This window comes from Arvicola amphibius, chromosome 6, assembly GCF_903992535.2.
Source record: "Arvicola amphibius chromosome 6, mArvAmp1.2, whole genome shotgun sequence".
Classification (NCBI taxonomy): domain Eukaryota; kingdom Metazoa; phylum Chordata; class Mammalia; order Rodentia; family Cricetidae; genus Arvicola; species Arvicola amphibius.
The window spans coordinates 113,496,291-113,514,304 of NC_052052.2; the positions used below are offsets into that span (position 1 = coordinate 113,496,291).

At 38.6% G+C, this 18,014-nt stretch overlaps 1 protein-coding gene across 12 annotated transcripts in view; it reads right to left on the reverse strand.

Annotated features, from left to right (window-relative positions):
- Window positions 1-18,014, reverse strand: part of Zmynd11 (zinc finger MYND-type containing 11) — an 88,381-nt gene that overhangs the window by 13,084 nt on the left and 57,283 nt on the right. For 8 of the 12 annotated variants that reach the window (XM_038332280.1, XM_038332279.1, XM_038332281.1 and 5 more), the window contains 3 exons: window positions 11,969-12,130; window positions 614-691; window positions 11-103 (listed from right to left, as the gene is read on the reverse strand). In XM_038332280.1, the coding sequence (XP_038188208.1) occupies window positions 11-103; window positions 614-691; window positions 11,969-12,130 (333 nt within the window). Of the gene's footprint in view, window positions 1-10; window positions 104-613; window positions 692-11,968; window positions 12,131-12,499; window positions 12,683-18,014 lie in introns of all 12 variants that reach the window. The other 4 variants (XM_038332289.1, XM_038332288.1, XM_038332283.1 and 1 more) reach the window with 2 other exon arrangements.

Sequence of the window (18,014 nt, forward strand, 5' to 3'; positions counted from 1 at the left end):
GCCAAGTTACCTCTTGTATGGTAGGGACATCAACAGCTGAATGGACCAGCCTCCGGTACATCGGATGCTTACTGTCCTTTCCCTTTTTATTAAGGTCTATAGCCTAAAGGGTTGTTAAATACATAAAGGGACAAATAAAACATCAATTCCTGAAGCTCAACGTATTTTATAATCGTACAAAACGTCCATCATAATTAATGGAGAATGTATAGTTAATGTAATGTGCATTCTTCAACGTTTGACAGAACAGCTATTTGAGAAATGCCACTTCATTTTAAATAGCAATAGCCAATGCAAATGTTCATTTGATAAATTAACTTTTAAATTGTGCCTTAATTGAATGTAGTCAATTCAATGCTTGTATCAAACATAAGACAAAGCCCAGTCCAATACAAAAACATTTGTTCTAGAAAATGAATAAAACAGCAACCAAATTTGGTAGTACAGGACTATAATCCCAGCACTCAGGAGGCTGAGGCAAGAGGTTCACAAATTCAAGTCCAGTCTGGACAGCCGACTGAGACCTTAAGACCAAATATGCCCACAGAACCTGAGAACCACAGTGGGAGAGAAAGCAAGCCTGGCAAGATGTTGGGGACCCAGCAGCACTCACCCTCTCCTTCATGCGGGAGACAATGAACCTCAGGTAGGTGCCCATCTCCTGCTTGTTTGAATGCTTCTTCTTAACGCTCTGGGGAAGAAAGAAGAGGCCAAACAAGACTATCATCCATGTGACCATATTTAAAAGGCAGAAAGTAAAATGGACTGGATCAAATACTTGGTTAGATAGTCTGTGTGTCTGCAAACATAAGTAGTATTTCTCTTCAGTGAGGAGGACATTGGAAATATGTAGTACATATTGACTAAAAAATGAAAATTTTATCTCTTTTGATATTTTAAAACTTCAAAGCATTCTGAAAGGGGGATATAATTATGTAACAGAGAATCTCTAAGTTTACTAAAGACCAGTGGTTAAAGTCTTTTAGGAAACACTCTAAATTGATAGTTTTGTTCAAACTTTAACCTGTACATGGAGGGTACACTAACCTATCTGCTTTTCATGCAATATGCCAGATTAGTGGAAATGGAAATTATTACTGATTAGATTATTTGATTCATCTCTCAAGAAGACTGGATTTCACATTTCATGTCATTTCTAGACATTCAAGAAACTAGGACAAATGTCCCTCTGTCAGGATGAAGGCACATGCCAGGCCAAAGATGGCTTTGTTACATCACACTACAGAGAGATGAATGGGGCTAGCTCTAGTTTTAATGGATGTCACAACTTTTCAGTCACATGATTTTCACAGTTAATATCATTTCTATTAGAAACTTTTACACACAGGAAGTTATTCACACAGAGAAAGTCATTTTAATAGGCTAAGCATGGAGAGGAAAACATTTCAGATTCATTACTTATGCATATTAATATATCTAGTAAAAAGTTGACAATTTACTATCTAGAAGCAATCTCAGATAATTCTTTCATTTTTTGAAATAGGGTCTCATTATATAGACAAGGTTGGCCTGGAACTTGCTATATACTAGCCTGGCAGTGAACTCATCTGGCTGAGTGCTGGTATTATAGGCCTGTATCATCCTTCGCTCAACATTTACCATTTAAGACCTAGCTTGCCTTCCATGTGCATTTCTCACCTGGACTCTTTGGCAAAGTGGAAGCACACTCCATGTTTCCCCTCAGCCCTATGGCCTGTGCCATCATCTAACACAACAGACGGACAGTGGTTAGATACGCGGGGGAGGAGGGTGAGACGGTGCTTTTCTCCCAGCATGCAGGAAAACAAGTCTACTCGTTAAAAAGAAGGGGGCATGGAAACGCATGCTGCTATCCAGGTGCCCTGTCAGGTCTGCTCTATACACACTGTGGACACATCATTAGCACTGCTGAACTCAAATGAGAAATGTCCATACAGTTATCTACAACACAACAGATAGCAGACAGAAGTCTTGAAATGCTATTGACCAGGTTACAGTCTATAGGTCGGTAACTCATTTCAAGGAAATACACAATCAACCCTTCATGTAGTACTAAAACACACTCACTAAACACTGAACCTAGCCCTGCACCAATCAAATGCCTGACCTCTCTGAACCTTCCTTTGAGTTCCTCAAGCCCAGTTTGGTTGTCTGCAGCCACCTGGCTGGCGACAGTGGCCTTGGCTTTCATCTATGCTCTAAACATAAACTAATGGTATGCTTCACTTTGTTGGCTTGAACCTAAGCTCTTTTGATGCCAGTGCTGCACAAAAGAAAAGAATACAATGTCTGCCTATGTGCAAAAGTCAGATGGAACTGAAATACCAATTCAGCTAAAATATCTCCACTAGATTCTTCTGTCTTTAAAACACTTTGGAACAGCATGGAAATCACACTGAGGTTCAGGGAACTCATTCTCCAACTTGCTCTCATCATCACCTAGCTTAAACAGAATCTGAGTTCAGTTCTTTCTGGCTTTATCTGTATGACCAAGGCTACTGATCTGTGTAGCCATACACAACATTATCTGGGGAAAGAGTGAGTCTGGAGCTTTCTTGGAATACATAGTAGTACAGAGGGTGACAACTAGTTCTTACACTGTTTAAATTTGTTTTAAATACTCAGATGCCTGGAGTATTTAAGTGCAATTAGAAGTGCAGATCTAATGAGTCTAGAAAAGTGGCTATTCCAGAAGGCTGTGACAACAAACAGCTAAGTGGCTTACTTTCCAATAGAACCTTCATACATCATACCAAGAAACTCTTGCCCCTGCCTGAGGAGATCTCCTCAGGTTTAGACATTCCATTGTAGTCTATCGCATGAAAACCAGCTAGAAGCTTTAGAAATAATGTCATTGTCCATTTATATGAAGTTCTAGAACAAGTAAACTTTCCTGTGACAGAGGATGGGAAGGGACAAGAGCCAGCTATGCTGAAACATGCCCCATATGGTCCTCAGATGCCACACAGGGACCTGTATATGCCCTTCGAACAAAAATCTTTCCTTAAATGAAAACTGCCAATGTCTCTAAGCCACTCCTGGGGTTCTGATTGAGCTGGTTGAAGGATGAGACTTAGGTGTTCACAGTCTATATGCTGTCCTCAGTGTGACCCACTGCCCAAGGACATTAAAAAAAATTAAGGCACAGACTGGGACAACAGTTGAAATTTCACCTCTCGCTGCCCTACTAAATGTAAAGTGGTGAATCGTCAACAGCTCCTTTTGAATGTTATATCACAGTCCCCCTGAGTCTGTATTTTCAATTCTTACCCAGTTTTGGTCTGCTGCTCTTAAAAGAAAGTGTTGTCCTCTCATGGTGTACATCAAAATTTGCTTGGTTATATTTTAAGCATTTGTGGGTCCTCGGTCCTATGGGGCTGACCCAAAGGAATTTCACAGACAAACCAGATCAGTTTGAGGAGTTCATGATTTTTACTTAAAACCCAGCCCTCTTTTCTGATGACAAACAAGGATTCTGTTCTAGATACTGAAGCTGCTCTTGAGCCTTTTGTTGCACACATTTAGTCCTGCTGGTTGTGCGCTCACAGCTGTGTCTGGACCCAGAGCGTGATGGAATCTCCCTCCACAAAAGAAGGGCTTCTCCATGGAAACAGAACCTCTCCCAGGTATGTATGAGAATAAAATGTGGACTGCAGATGTTTATACACCTGAAGGGCTTGTAGGCTTTCTTTCATTATCAGGTATATTTCAGGTTTACTATTTCACAAAAGAAACCCATAGAAGCTGGTATGATGGCACATGCCTTTTAACTCCAGCACTTAGGAGGCAGACACAGATCTTTTTGAGTTCAAGGCAAGCCTAATCTACAAAAAGAGTTCCAGAAGGGCAGCCCGAACTATACAGGAAGATTTGTGTCTCAAAAACCAAAAGGAAAAAAAAATCTACAGAGCAAGACTTCTGGGGACCCCTGTAGGAAACAGACAGAACTGCCTATTGAGGCGTGGACAACGGAGTATTGCAGTGTGTGACCATCAGGCCACCCACGACTTTGAGTAGTCTGAGGAAAAGCTACTCCAACCCATGGAGGTCTCACTTTTAACGTAAACATGACTGTCAGAATCATTAAACAGACAGTCCTTGGCCAAGTCCAAGTGCTGCTGACCCATTCAACACCCAACAGACAATTAACAGCCAAGTCAGAGTGCCGCCTATCGCACCCCCCCACACACCTCTTTCTCTCCCTCTCTCTACTCCTTCACTGGTTTGAAGATTATACTTGTTCTCGGGCAGGCCTCAGCCCTCTTCAGAGTGAATAAGACTCCATTGACATGGCTCTCCCATGTCTTAAGAGGTCAATCCTGCCTAATTATCAAACACAGCACTAACACACATACAGAGGTCGAAGGGTAACTTACGGAAGTTAGTTCTCTCCCTGCACCATGTTAAGTCCTGGGAATGGAATGCAGGTCCCTTAGCTTGACCACTGAGCCCTCTTGCCAGCCCTCTCTTTCTGTTCTAGCCAAGGCATACACTACACCTGTTCTGTGCTTAAGACGGAGGCATCCAGACAGTGAGACCTTTGCCTGCATAGCTCCACATCCATCCCACCCCACAGCACGTATTTTATACTGTGGACAAGAGGAAATTACGTACTTTCTGTACCTCAATACTACAAACACTAAATAAGTTTTGCTTAAGATTGTACCCATCTGTATAGGAATCAGCCTAAGAGTTCCTTTTTAGATCCTGAGCGTTATAATAAGCTTCATGGCGCTCAGTGGTTTTACTTATTAAGAGTTCTTATCTTTGTAGAAATCAAACCTGGGTTTGATTCCAAGGACCCACATGATGGCTCACAACCATCTGTAAATCAAGTTTTGGGTATCTGACCTCTGTGAGTTCTAGGCATGCATGTGATGTACAGACATACATGCAGGCAAAACATCCACATGTACTAAATAAAAATAATCTAAAAAAACTATAATAAAGTTAAGTGCTAACCAGACTTTGGAAGAGAAGTAACAAGAATCTAATACCCTGTTGCCCAAGACATGACACAGTGCTCACCACTCATTTCCAAGCCTGTTTACTGTAACACTGTTACATTTACCATGGAAATACAATATACAAATCATGCAACGTCTTTTCTTACCAGGGTGGGCTTAGGTAGCTTCTATAGTGATTAGATAACTATATGCAGGATTTTACAGTTCTGTGTTGGACTTAATCTGAACAGCTTCTTCCTTTTTCAGAGTTCCTATTGCTTTTTTGTATAGCTAAGCCCATACCAAGCAACAAGGTCACCTGATGACAGTATATGGTTCAGGCAGCACCATGTTAAAAGTAATTTTCTACTTGTTTTAATTAAATTTATAGGATGTAGGTGTCTTTAAAAACAAAAATATGATCAATGTTCATTATTTTCAGTATTATGATTATTTACCATTAAAAATTTACTTAAAAGTCAAATCTCCATTCTATATTTATTAATATGGAGCTTGAAAGCAAAGGTATTTATTTACTTTAGGGTGAAGATATTAATAAACTGCCCATATTAATAAAAGTGGACTGACCAAAGAACAAAAGTGGCTATTTCAAAGCAGATACACAAAAAGGTATTTGTACATAAACCACTTTCATTTATCATTTGATCTCATTTCACTGTGAGCATTAACTGCATATCATTCTTCTTCAGGAATCAGGAAACACTATACTATCCATGTCCCCAACACATGCAAGAGGTACAGATGCAACTCCCAGCTCTTCCTGTGAGACAGTGTTCACAGGCTTCGACACTGCTGGCATTGTGGCTTACTCCCACACCAGCTACCTGAGCAGTCAGTGGATCCCTAATGCTCCTCCATATAGATGCTCTGTGGCCAGTTTTAATAGTGGACAAGCTATGTCCCTTTGGTCCTTCCATCTGCCTGATGAGTACACTGCAACCCATATGGGACAGAAAAAGCAACAGGGGTTTGATACAGGTCTTAAAAGTTAATATTAAAAGGCTGGTGCCTGAGAAAGCCAAAGACAACAGGTGCCCTGGATCTGGAATTGCAAGTGGCTATGATCTACCTGGGTGAGTACTGGGAATTGAACATGGTCCTCTGAAAGAACAGTATGCTCTGAAGCACTGAGCCATATCTCTAGCCCATTAATATGTTCACTTCTAAAGTTTTTTGGTTGTTTGGTAAAATCTGTCCCTTCTGTGCATGTTAAGAAGAAGCTGTGGTTTCAGGGAGACTTTAAAAGCCATTCCCATAGGCTGGAGGCCTTGGAAGGAGCTTTCTCAGATCTCAGTGGACTTTTTAGAGGTAAGGCCAAGGGTAAGGGAGTCACATGCTACAAACTCAAGAGAACTTTATAACCCAGACCCAAGACATTAAATAATAATAATATTCTCCAACATTCAGCTTTTTAGTTTTGTTATCTGTATTTCCTATGATTCCATAATTTACTACTGAGCTACATTCATTTATCATGCAATTCATATACAAGTATAAATTTTTCACAGAGAAAAATGCCACACAAATATCTGGGAAGGAATGACTATTTTCCAGGTTTTTTAAAGGATATACTGTAACAATCTTATCTTTCATTCCTTAAGTGGATCCTTTCATTCAAAAGTATTGTGCGATATATGTGGTGTCTGATATGCCTGGTGTGTTGTGGTGTCTGGTGTGTGTGTGTGTGTGTGTTAGTAGTAGTATGTATATATGTAGTATGTGTGTGCACGAGCACTACATGAGATGTAAAGAGATGCAGAATGGAGTCAGATGATGTGATGAAATCAAGTGGCATTGATATTATTCCTTGTGGGCAAAATCTCCGAGCAATATTCCATCTGAGGCCCAGATACAGAGAGAACAAGGAGCTCACCATGACTTCTAATTACTCTCTTCCTGATATTTATTGACTATGCAAACATGGAACACACTTGATATCCTAACTGCTGCCAATGGCATGTTATAGTTCACAGATGAAAACTGTGTATGAATTTAAACTGTGGCACTAACATGAATCTATAACTCCTCCAAGTAAAAAAAAAAAAACCTAAAAACAAGATAAAACAAAATGCACTCATAGGAGGATGATCTTATTGAAGGAGGAGGGAAGACAGGGCCCCTCCGAAGCCCTGTCTCGATCATTCACTGGTACATACCAACTGTCTGAAAAAAATAAGTTTACTTGCTTTATGGTACTGCTTCCCTCATTAATTTCCTGATGTTCTATGGGGTATTAGACAGAGAGCAAATGTCACACTCTCAGATATTAAAGTCACTGCTCTCACAAACATGACTTGCTACAGAATCTGTACAATGGGAAGGAGGGTCTGTACAGACCATTCCTTAGACCATTCCTTTAGAATTCTTAAAGTAACAGACTCTGATGGGGAGACAGAGGCCAGGCCATTCTGAGATAGGTGACATTTCACATTGGGGCTGTACAGGGTTCATAATATGAATGTCTGCTCTGGTGGTCAGAGTCACATGGTGGTGGAGGCTCATACCGGGCAGCACCAGAGACCACTACCGCCATGGCAGAGTGACAGGGAACACTATGCCAAAAGGCAGTGTGGTGCCACCCTAGCAGGCAGTTGTGGAGTTTTTAATGACAAACCACCTTGACAATATATTAAACAATACTCAAAAGCTCCTTATTAGTGTATCTAACTATCCTGTATCTTTTTCCAAACTTTCAGAGAAAAAAATAGATTGGAAAGCTGACTGTAACCATAGATGCTGATTTTAGTCTGATGACTCCCAGATCTCTCAGTCCAAGAACAATGTCACGGGTGTCACTATGACAGTCCTGTGAGTCTGATCCCAAAAGCCTATGGACTAACAAGAATGCAGTGCACACACAGACAGACAGACAGACACACACACACACACAGAGGGGGGGAGAGGGAGAGAGAGGGAGAGAGAGAGAGAGAGAGAGAGAGAGAGAGAGAGAGAGAGAGAGAGAGAGAGAGAGAGACAGAGACAGAGACTATGATACCAAAGAGGAGTTTGTAATTTGGAAACTATATATAAAAATAAAGTGAAGTGTAAACAAGACATCTGACAAAAACCAAATGGTCAATAAAAACTGTTGCCATGGGCTGTGATGTAAATGGGTACACTCTTTGAAGGGTAAGTTGTTGTTTTAGCAAATAATATAAATGTTCATAACTGTCAGATTTAAGAATTGCAGTCATAGCCGGGCGATGGTGGCGCACGCCTTTAATCCCAGCACTGGGGAGGCAGAGGCAGGCGGATCTCTGAGTTCGAGGCCAGCCTGGTCTACAAGAGCTAGTTCCAGGACAGGCTCCAAATCTACACAGAGAAACCCTGTCTCGAAAAACCAAAAAAAAAAAAAAAAAAAAAAAAAGAATTGCACTCAGTGAACTCATCCTGACAAAAGTGAGCAGACAGGATCATGTATACACACATACAAATGCTTTATGGAAAGTACCATGAACTTTCCATGTTCCATGTGTTTTAAAGTTACTTCCTTTATGTAAGTAAAATCTTCAATAGAGTTTTCAAAAAAGGATATTTTTTTAAAGTTTTGCTTGGTAAATTTATGATCATTTCATGAAAATAAAATGTAAACCAGCTTCATGAAGAAATAGTGAATGCAGTGTTCAGAAGCTGAAACTGGGCATGATTTCACACAGTGCTGTGAATGTCATCTGTGTAAGAAGATGGGCGGCGCGTGAACACACACTTATAAGAAGTAGTCAGGTGAGAGACGTGTGGCTTCACAGCTGCCTGTATCCATAGTGTGCACAATGTACACACACAAACACATACGCACAACATAAGAAGTCTGAAGAATATTTACATACAGAAAAGGAATTCTGTGAATTTGCTTTTCTTATTTTACTTGGATACTGTACAACAAAGTTTTTAAAAATGATTTTAAAATACCTTCTAAATTAATAAGCTCATAGGAACAAGAATATAAAACTAGACAGTGAGGATATTTTTCCCAAAGTAAAATCTAATTAGACAGACATTCATGGGCTACTCTTTAAAAATCAACTGGCTATTTCTGCAAAGTGTAGAGCAGACATTCTAAAGGCTCATTCTTGGCAATGTAAAATTCCTAAGTTAAGCATGAACACTGGTAAAGCTGCTCTGACTGAGAAGGTGCACATTGTCTTCTCAGATTCCAGACCTGAGATCAATGTGGCGGGTGTGACAGCACAGCTGGGGCGGAGAGAGCCTATTCTCAGCAGTGTCTAAAACGAAGAACGTCTTCAGAGATCGACCACTTATTAGGACATGTTTGCTTTACACTTTATTTTTGTAGTAATGATTGGTTTCTGTGTGCTGTTTTGGCCTGACTATAAGGTTCTTCTCTACAAGATTCTTTGTTTGTATAACAATTATCCTATGTAATTATCTAACATTCCATGGAGGGAAAAAAAGACTGGAAAAGTTGATTTATAATTAGAACCATAGTTCTAGAGTGTTAGTCTGTGAACCCCAAACTCCTTTAGTCCAGGAATATTTCAGTCTAAACACTCATTTGTTAAAGAAGGATTTTACTATAATTTGTTTTGTTTTAAAACCTAAATTAACCAAAAATTCTACCTGATACACATTTAAAATTCCATTACAACTTTGTTATTATTTCTTTTCATACTAGAAAAAGAATCAGTAACAATTATCTTTTTCCTGACCATAACTATTAAAACAATAGAACAGACCTAACTTACAAATGATTTCTTGGGCGGCTTCAGAGATGAAGGTAAAATTCCCCACATTCAGTCCCAAACACAGGCTTTCTGAGTCTTGTTGAAGACTAGTTCACAGACTATACTATCTATACATAATTTAGGTTTTTGTGTAACTTACAGTATCATTTCCATAAGTACCTTGTATCATAAACATATCCAAACTGAACGAGGAAAAACAAAAGAAAAAAATGGGATGAAGTGGCCATGCATTTGAGTCAACTGACAATGAAATATTGAAAAATAAAACAAAAAACGAACAAAAAACTAATTATAGCACAACAGAGCAACTGTGGACAAGAAACAGAACTTCATACATACTATTTTCTTCAAAGTAGGATTGCTTTTCTATATATAAATATGCAAATAATGCAAATAAATATAAATAATACAAAACCCTCACTGCGATCACCCTGCCTCAAAACTCCCAGTGCTTTTCTTAAATTCCTTACTATGAACCTAGGAACTGCACATTAACTATAAAACCTTGAAGGTATGAGTGCTGTCTCCACTTCCTGTCTTTACTGTTGGGTGCTTTCAATTTCCCTCTTCTAGAGACTGGGTACAAAGGACTGAATCTGGGCACTCACACATGCTTGGAAAACTGCTCAGTAATCTGTTGCTGAGATATTATATATATATATATATATATATATATATATATATATATATATATATATATAAAATCTTCATTTTTTGTTTGCTTGTTTTTGCAGATAGGGCCTCTCTGATTCTCCTAGTTTGGCCCTGAGCTTACTCCATAGCCAAAGCAGTTCCGAGTAGCCGGGATTAGAGGCCTGTGCCACCAGGCCCAGCTCTTCCCCTGGAGAGACCAAGTTTTTTATTTTCGAGAATATAAGAGATAGATTTGCTTTTAAGAGGCATGATCCAACTCTATGAAAACAGAACACAAGTGACACCAGCCACTGCTCAGAGTAGTGACCTGAGGCCATGCCTGGACCAATTCCGTGTGGACATCATGTGCTGTTGAAGATCTAGAAGAAATCTACAACCTCAGCTTTAACACTGATATCGTCAGATTTTTTGATAGTTTCTCATATTTCCCAATAATTCACCATGAAACAGGTTTCTAATGCTATCCTAATTGTCTTCTGTCTACTTCTTAAGCTAAGTGGGCTCAGGTAATCAAGACCTCGGTTCCCAAGGGAGGACTAGGTAGAGTAGGTTCATTTAATTCAAGCCTTCAGTCACAAAGCAACACCTAGGTGATGCGGGCTCAAGTAATTCAAGGCCTCATTTAGTAAGAAAACTCTAGGTGTTCAGGTAATCAAGATCTCAGTTACTAAGGAAATGCTGCACCAAGTGGGCTAAGGTAACCAACAACACTGTTCTATGGAAGATTAGGATGGGCCTGGACATTTGCTGATCATGCCCAGATGAAATCTTTGACTGATGTTGAAGGGGAGAAAATAATAAAAATGAAATTTTGAGAAATTAAACATTTAAATTACTAAAGTATTATTTAAGACATACTCAAAATCTGTATTCATGGGTAAGTGGGACCTACGATGATGGCTCCAGCTAAGTACCTGAGTAACACAAATTATAAAACCATAGTGTTTGTACCATTGCCTTCAGTGCCCTGGAAAATGTAGCATTTTGTCAGCACACATCGCTCATATACAGACACACTACAACCTCACAGCATGCATATTCTTCAGTGAGAAAAATCACTGAAAATTATTTTGCAAATATGTATTTTACCAACCGCACAATGCATTTGACTTTAGGTAATTAGAATTCTTAATGTGCAAATGCCCCATCCAACCACCTTCCACATAAAATATAAGCAAAAAATAAACTAAGTCATGATGACAGAAACAAAAGCAACTTCCATGGCTAAACACGGGAAGCTCGTCAAGAACACTCCCAACACTGTGCCTTCTGCCCATGTGTGTTCTCAGTAGCATCAACTCTGCCACAAATTACAAAGTCAATATTAAATGGACCTCAGTGTGGCAAGCAGTTCATTGAAAAGCTGTCCTTAAAGCAGTTACATAATCTAGAAATAGGTATAAAATATGTGAAGAGAAGTATTTCCATGTGATTTAAATTCTCTAAAATGTGAAGCCTGAAAGATGGGGATGCTCTGTGTGTGCATTTATGAGTGCTGCTCATTTGTCATGGTCATTCCAGCAGGTAACCCCCACCCTCCAGGATGGATCATTCACCTTGCAAGACCACCTGGGGTATCTTGGTGACACTATATTCATAAATTTCAACCCTCTAACCAGCACATGAAAGCTCATAGGTACTCACCCTGCAAACTGGGCACTGCCAGTGACTACTGCTGTCTCTAAGCCTGAACTCATCAGACAAACACTTGGAATGATACACACGAAAACACAGGTCACATATCAACACCTCTCCAGGCAAATGGCATTCAAAACAATACCAGTCATGAGTTTCTGTTTCCCAGTCCTACAAAAAATACAAAATAATTTCGTATGACATTTTGTCAATATCTTCAATAACTAACAACAAAATTGAAACTAAAAGTCCATCACAAGTTAGGCATTATAAACAATTTAAGACATTTAATGTGTTAAAACAAGAGAGAAAATACCTAGAAATTTACTTCTTTAAAACTTGGATTCTCTCCTATGTATTATCAATAGTCAGAGATACCTTAAGGTGATCTGATAGTAAACACCTCCAAAGTGAATTATGCCCAAAGCCAATCCCAGGTCTAGTATTATCTTTCATTTAAAACTACAATTTAAGGAACAGTGTCTTTTGTAAGCTGAGTGCCCCACACCAACAGCAGCTTAATATTTCAAACAGACAAACCTGTGTTTTGTCCTGATTTTACAGATTACAAAGGGAGTGCTGATATACTGCGGGGACGGGGTGCACAGTCTCACGTGGTGGAGCTCACTGTGCTTGTCTCTCATCCACAGTATCTGATGCTTAACTGAAAATAACAACTAATCAAAATGCCCATGTCCCGACAGGTCGCCAAATATGCAGGGTCTGTTGAATTTAGAAAAATAAATTGAAAATGTGAAACTAAAGGTTTAGTCACACTATCTGAAAGAGGCTAATTACCATACGAAACAAAAGGAAGCAGGCTCCGTTCTTGATGTGGCTAGTCCTAACAATCAAAGAACACAGAGTTGCATGGGCATTCTTCAACAGGTCTCATTAGTGAGGTCTCTGTACAGCCAAGGCAAGCGGGTGAAGTATAGACAGGAAGACTCATTTGCTTTTAGCTTAGAACTCATTCTTTATAAATGTTACCCTTCACTTTTTCTAAAATATACTTCAGAGTAAAGGTTCACTCAACCTGTTTTAGAGATGTGGAAGCCACATGAACAATAGGAAAACTATAACAACACCAAGACTACTTCCGGTGGGGATCCTGACAGCCCATATTTGGGTTCAGCTATTAATTGTTTTTATGTATGTCTGCACTCTTTCCAAAGTTGAGTGGCTTCCTCATTTTCTCAGCTGCTAATATTATCCCAGCAAATGGGGCTTAAAGTAGCACTCAATAAGAAGTGACCACATCAACCACATTCGAATGACACCGTCCACTCACTAAAGCATAGTCACTAATATTCACAATGTTATGTCCTCCAACGCACCTCCTGAGCCACGGCAAAGGCAGAGTAGTCAATTCTGTAGAAATCTAAACTTTCTGGATTTACGTTTCATTAAGAAATTGATGGTCTTCACTGACCGAACAATAATGTAAAGTAGGAGCATTTCAGGTCCTCATTGCAGCTGTGCATTTCCCTGCAAACTCAGCTGATGGAGCAATCCATGTGGACTGCAGTCAGGAAGTACTCATTCACATAAAACCCAGAAAAACATCTACACTACCAAGTTTGACTGAGAATACACCAAAGACATGTATGGGAACTTAGCTGAATTAAAATTAAAGTGAATCTCATTTCAGATTCACTTTATATGTTCATATACATTATATATTAGCTATTTCATTTTCTAAATTTCAAAAATTTTACTATAAATAAGCTTCAGAATTCTAGTCTATTTTTAACTAAAGAACTTTTTCTAAGCTTAATACAAAATATTTTATCCTCATGGCTGTTTGGAAATACTTTAAAGGACATTAATGATTTATATATATTGGCTAATTAATAGAAACTACCATCCTTCATGATTTAATTTTTTATTTTAATTCTTCTTCATTGATGGGTCAGATAGTGATTGCTGGGATGGTTAAAAGGGCAGGAAGAACACAGTTCCAGCTTTTCCACTCCATCCCCTTCCTCTTTCCAATGCACACTTTTACCTACTTATGAAACAGACACTGGAATGAATCTGTCCTTGTTGGGGTACTTAACTCTGCACTTTAAAAAAATAATTGCAGGAATGTTAACCATAAGTTAAATGAAGCAAAGTACAGAAACTTTTAAAATTAATTTACTAGATATTATTAATTTTTTGAACTACTTGTTTTTTGTTTTAAGACATCTTACTAGCAGGCCTGGAACTCACTATGTAGCCCAGGCTGGCCTGGAACCCACAGAGATCTGCCTCTCAAGTGCTAGAATCACAGGTGTGTGCCTTCATTACTGGCTTGGGTATGTTTTCCTTATGTATATCACTGACTCCATCATCATAAGGGTTAAAGAAGACAATGCTTCTTGTTATTTTAATCATGACAAGAGCTATTCATAACACAGGAAACATGCAAAAGTCACTGATTCAAAATCTATTACAATTTTTCAGAGGTGTGAACAAGTCGTGGACCATGGCCAACCTGACATCATTTAAATAGTGAGGCTGACACACATCTGTCACATATGCCAATAAGCCAAGTTTACATTTGCACTGGATGCCACAAGAAGTCATCAGCTGCTCTGAATACAGTCTAGTTAGCAGCCAAAAGTGTGAGATCCCACGTTAGGACAAGAAAGTCTTTAAAGGTTCAAACTGACAAAGTTCAAAGCTGAAGCAGTGCAAAGGTCTCAGAGTTTTCACACACAACCCTAGCAAGAGTTAACTTAGCTAACCTAAATATAAAACTCTATTACAAAAAAAAATGGTAGAATTAAGGTAAAATAACAGTGCAAAATTAGTTCACCTTGTCTGGGGCTGCTGTCCTGGAGAAAGGCTGCACACTGTCGGCCTTTCAAAATAAAAACAAAATAATCTTGGTTTCTCTATCATAATTTTGCTCATATCAGGTAATACAGAGGGCTAAAGGGATTTCGCACATGGTTCATTACTAGAAGCACAACTCATACCACTTGGCAAATAATGCTAACAGAAAAGTCTATTAATGAGCTCATCATTAAAGAAAAGATAGTAGCATGCAAATCTAAGGGTTGTCATTGACTGTAGAAGGTCAAGGACAGACAACGAGAAGTCTCTTAGGGAACTCGTGCCATGAGATGTACACTCTCATCAGGAAAATATCTTTCAGCAAATAAAGTCTGTGCCACACGTATCTATACAATACCACAAATGCATATCTCATTGCTCTGAAACAGGATTATACTGAATGTTTTGAAAAATCAGAATAATGAAAGTAAGAGTGGTAAACTCAGCTCACCACAGCATGAAGTTTATACAGGCTGCCCTCAGAGCCTAGGAGCGAAACCTCCCCATCTAGCAGCAGTCGGGTGCACTGTTTGGTTGACACGCTGGAGTCAGACTGGTACAAAGCCTGGCCCTGACACTCATGTCTCTATAATCTTGGGCAGAATGCTTAGCTTTTCTCCGTGTCATTTTCTATCTGTAAAATGAATAGTTTCCTGTGTCTTAGTAAGAACCGAATGAGTTCATAGGTACTTAGTGCACAGAGGAGGTCTGCACAGCCTAAGCACTCAGGAGATGTTAGCTGGTGTTATTATCTATGTATTGCACAAAACAGAACTAAGACACAAATGAATAACATGAGAGCATTTCTCTCCTAGTACTTAGAATTCATTATCATATCTGATTTTCACATTTCTCTGAGCAACGTAGAACAGGAAATATAATTAGCTCCAATGAAGGGATAAAAAGGAAGCCAGAAAGATATTTGGCCATGTACCAAAGGAGACATCTGAAGAACTGTTGGGAAATATATTCCAAATTCTGATCAAGGTTCTTCAATAATCAAAAGGCAGTTTTAACTCCCTATGTTTTCTACATTACACTGCTAATTACACGTTTTCTACATTACATGTGTATGACAGTGTGCTTTAATGCAAATGCACTGTAAAGTGAGTTCTCTACAATTCTAGGTTTAATTTAATTCGGTTAACAAATTCAGTTAATCATTTACATGGGAGGATATGATGGTTACAAATTTTAGTGACTTTAAATATTGAAAATAAATTACAGTATTGCCTAGTGGAACAGAATTCAGAGAAAGAGCCAAACAGCAGGAACTCATGCACACAATACACCAACACATCATGAGAAGGATAGAACCCCCAAAATACTGAGCAAATAGAGGCTCTTGACAGAGCCACTTCTCAGTAAGTCAGTTTAAAAATCACAGAGGACTCTAGTGTAATTGAATCGTCAGCACTCATTTACTAGTTAAAAACAAAGGGTTATTTACTTCTTTTTGTAACCAAGGTTGGGAATGAATATTCAAATATATGTATATATACACACATATACATATATATATAATACACATACATAAATGACATGAAGATAAAACATTTCAATTTTTAAACAGCAACAGCATCAAAGGTACATTGAAGTTTGTGTTTAAGGTATTTAAAACAACGAACTAGTCAGGCAGTGGTCGTGCACACCTTTAACCCAGCACTAAGGAAGCAGAGACAGGTGGATCTCTGTAAGTTCGAGGCCAGCCTGGTCTACAGAGTGAGTTCTAAGACAGCCAAGGCTACAAAGAAACTCTGTCGCAAAACCCCAAAAAGAAATAATGAATGATCTAATGACAAATATAACTATAACAAAAAGGGTAAAAATCTAAATTGCTTTTAAAAAGTAATTCTTAAATTCATATGCTACATGTATGCAATGTACTGGAATGTCCAGGTTAGCTTGTATTCAGAAGCAGCCTTTTGTTTCCTCAAGAATGAAGCAAGGAAGACCCTCTTGCTGTGGCTTCAAGCAGTAAGGTCTGTGAGGAACAAGGCCATCAATTCTAATCCAATGTTTTACCTAAGAGGTGTGAGCCTAGTTAAATTTCAAGGTAAATATAAACCAATATACTTCCTACAAGCTGGCACTTGATTTGGAAACAGATGACAGCCCTCCCTCAAGGTGTCGAGCTCGCCCCACTTGGGTTTGGTATTTCAGCCTATTCACTGTGAACATAATATGCTCATATCTTTAGAAAATTACAAAATACGTATTTCCATTACTTAGGCTCTTAAAAAAATACAAAAAAGCCTAAAACAATGAGAAGTGAAAAATACAGAGAGAAAAATGTAGAATGCCCCATTTTATTGAGAATGATGCTCTCAACCCCAGAGGAGCCTCAAGTCCTGATATCAGGAATGGTTCACTTCAAAATGCGTAGAGTGAAGAGTCTAGTCACATCTGTAATTAGTCAGGACTCACCCGCAGCAAAACAAGAATACAGAAGGATTCTACACAAAACTGCAATCTGGGGCTCTCAGCAGAAACCCTACTCCTATACTGACATGAACTATGAAAGAAATGAGGTCCCGAATCCAAATTCAGCGGGTCTATAAAAGGAGAAAGTAGTTTTACAAATAGTATCATTTTTCTGAAAGATTTTTTAAGCCAACACTAGCAACCAAATTCTTTATTATCAGATCAAAATCACTTACAAATAAAAGTGCAGCCTTGTCCTGGGAACTGTCAATTAAGTTGGAAATCACCAACAGTTCATAATAATAGCCTTGTTTCAAGATACATATTGTTTATATTTTATCTGCAAATGATCTAAAACTCAAGGTTACCTGCTTCCTATGTTACAATAAGTATTTTTGAAACACCTTCCTTCCTACCCTTGATGGGCACTTTATAAACCAAAAGGCTAATTTGTAAGACATTAATTTATATTGATGACAAAGATAACTAGTAAATCCTAAACTTCAGTCCTCTAGGAAGTGGTAAAACTCTGCCTAAGAAATATAGTTCTCAATATTTAAGAATAAAGATGATGAGATATTAGAAATATGGATTAAATATGGCCTCCCATCATGTGTACTTTAGAGTAAGCAGATGATGAAACAGTTTATGAATGTGTGCATGCATGTATGGCAAGTATATATTCAAGCATGTGTGTGCATACACGTGTATGTATGCATTCAATAATTATTTTGCAATACTGAGCTGGTCTTGCATAGAATGCCAAAAAGCACTCTGCTACTTTTAACAACTCAAAAGGAAAAGGCAT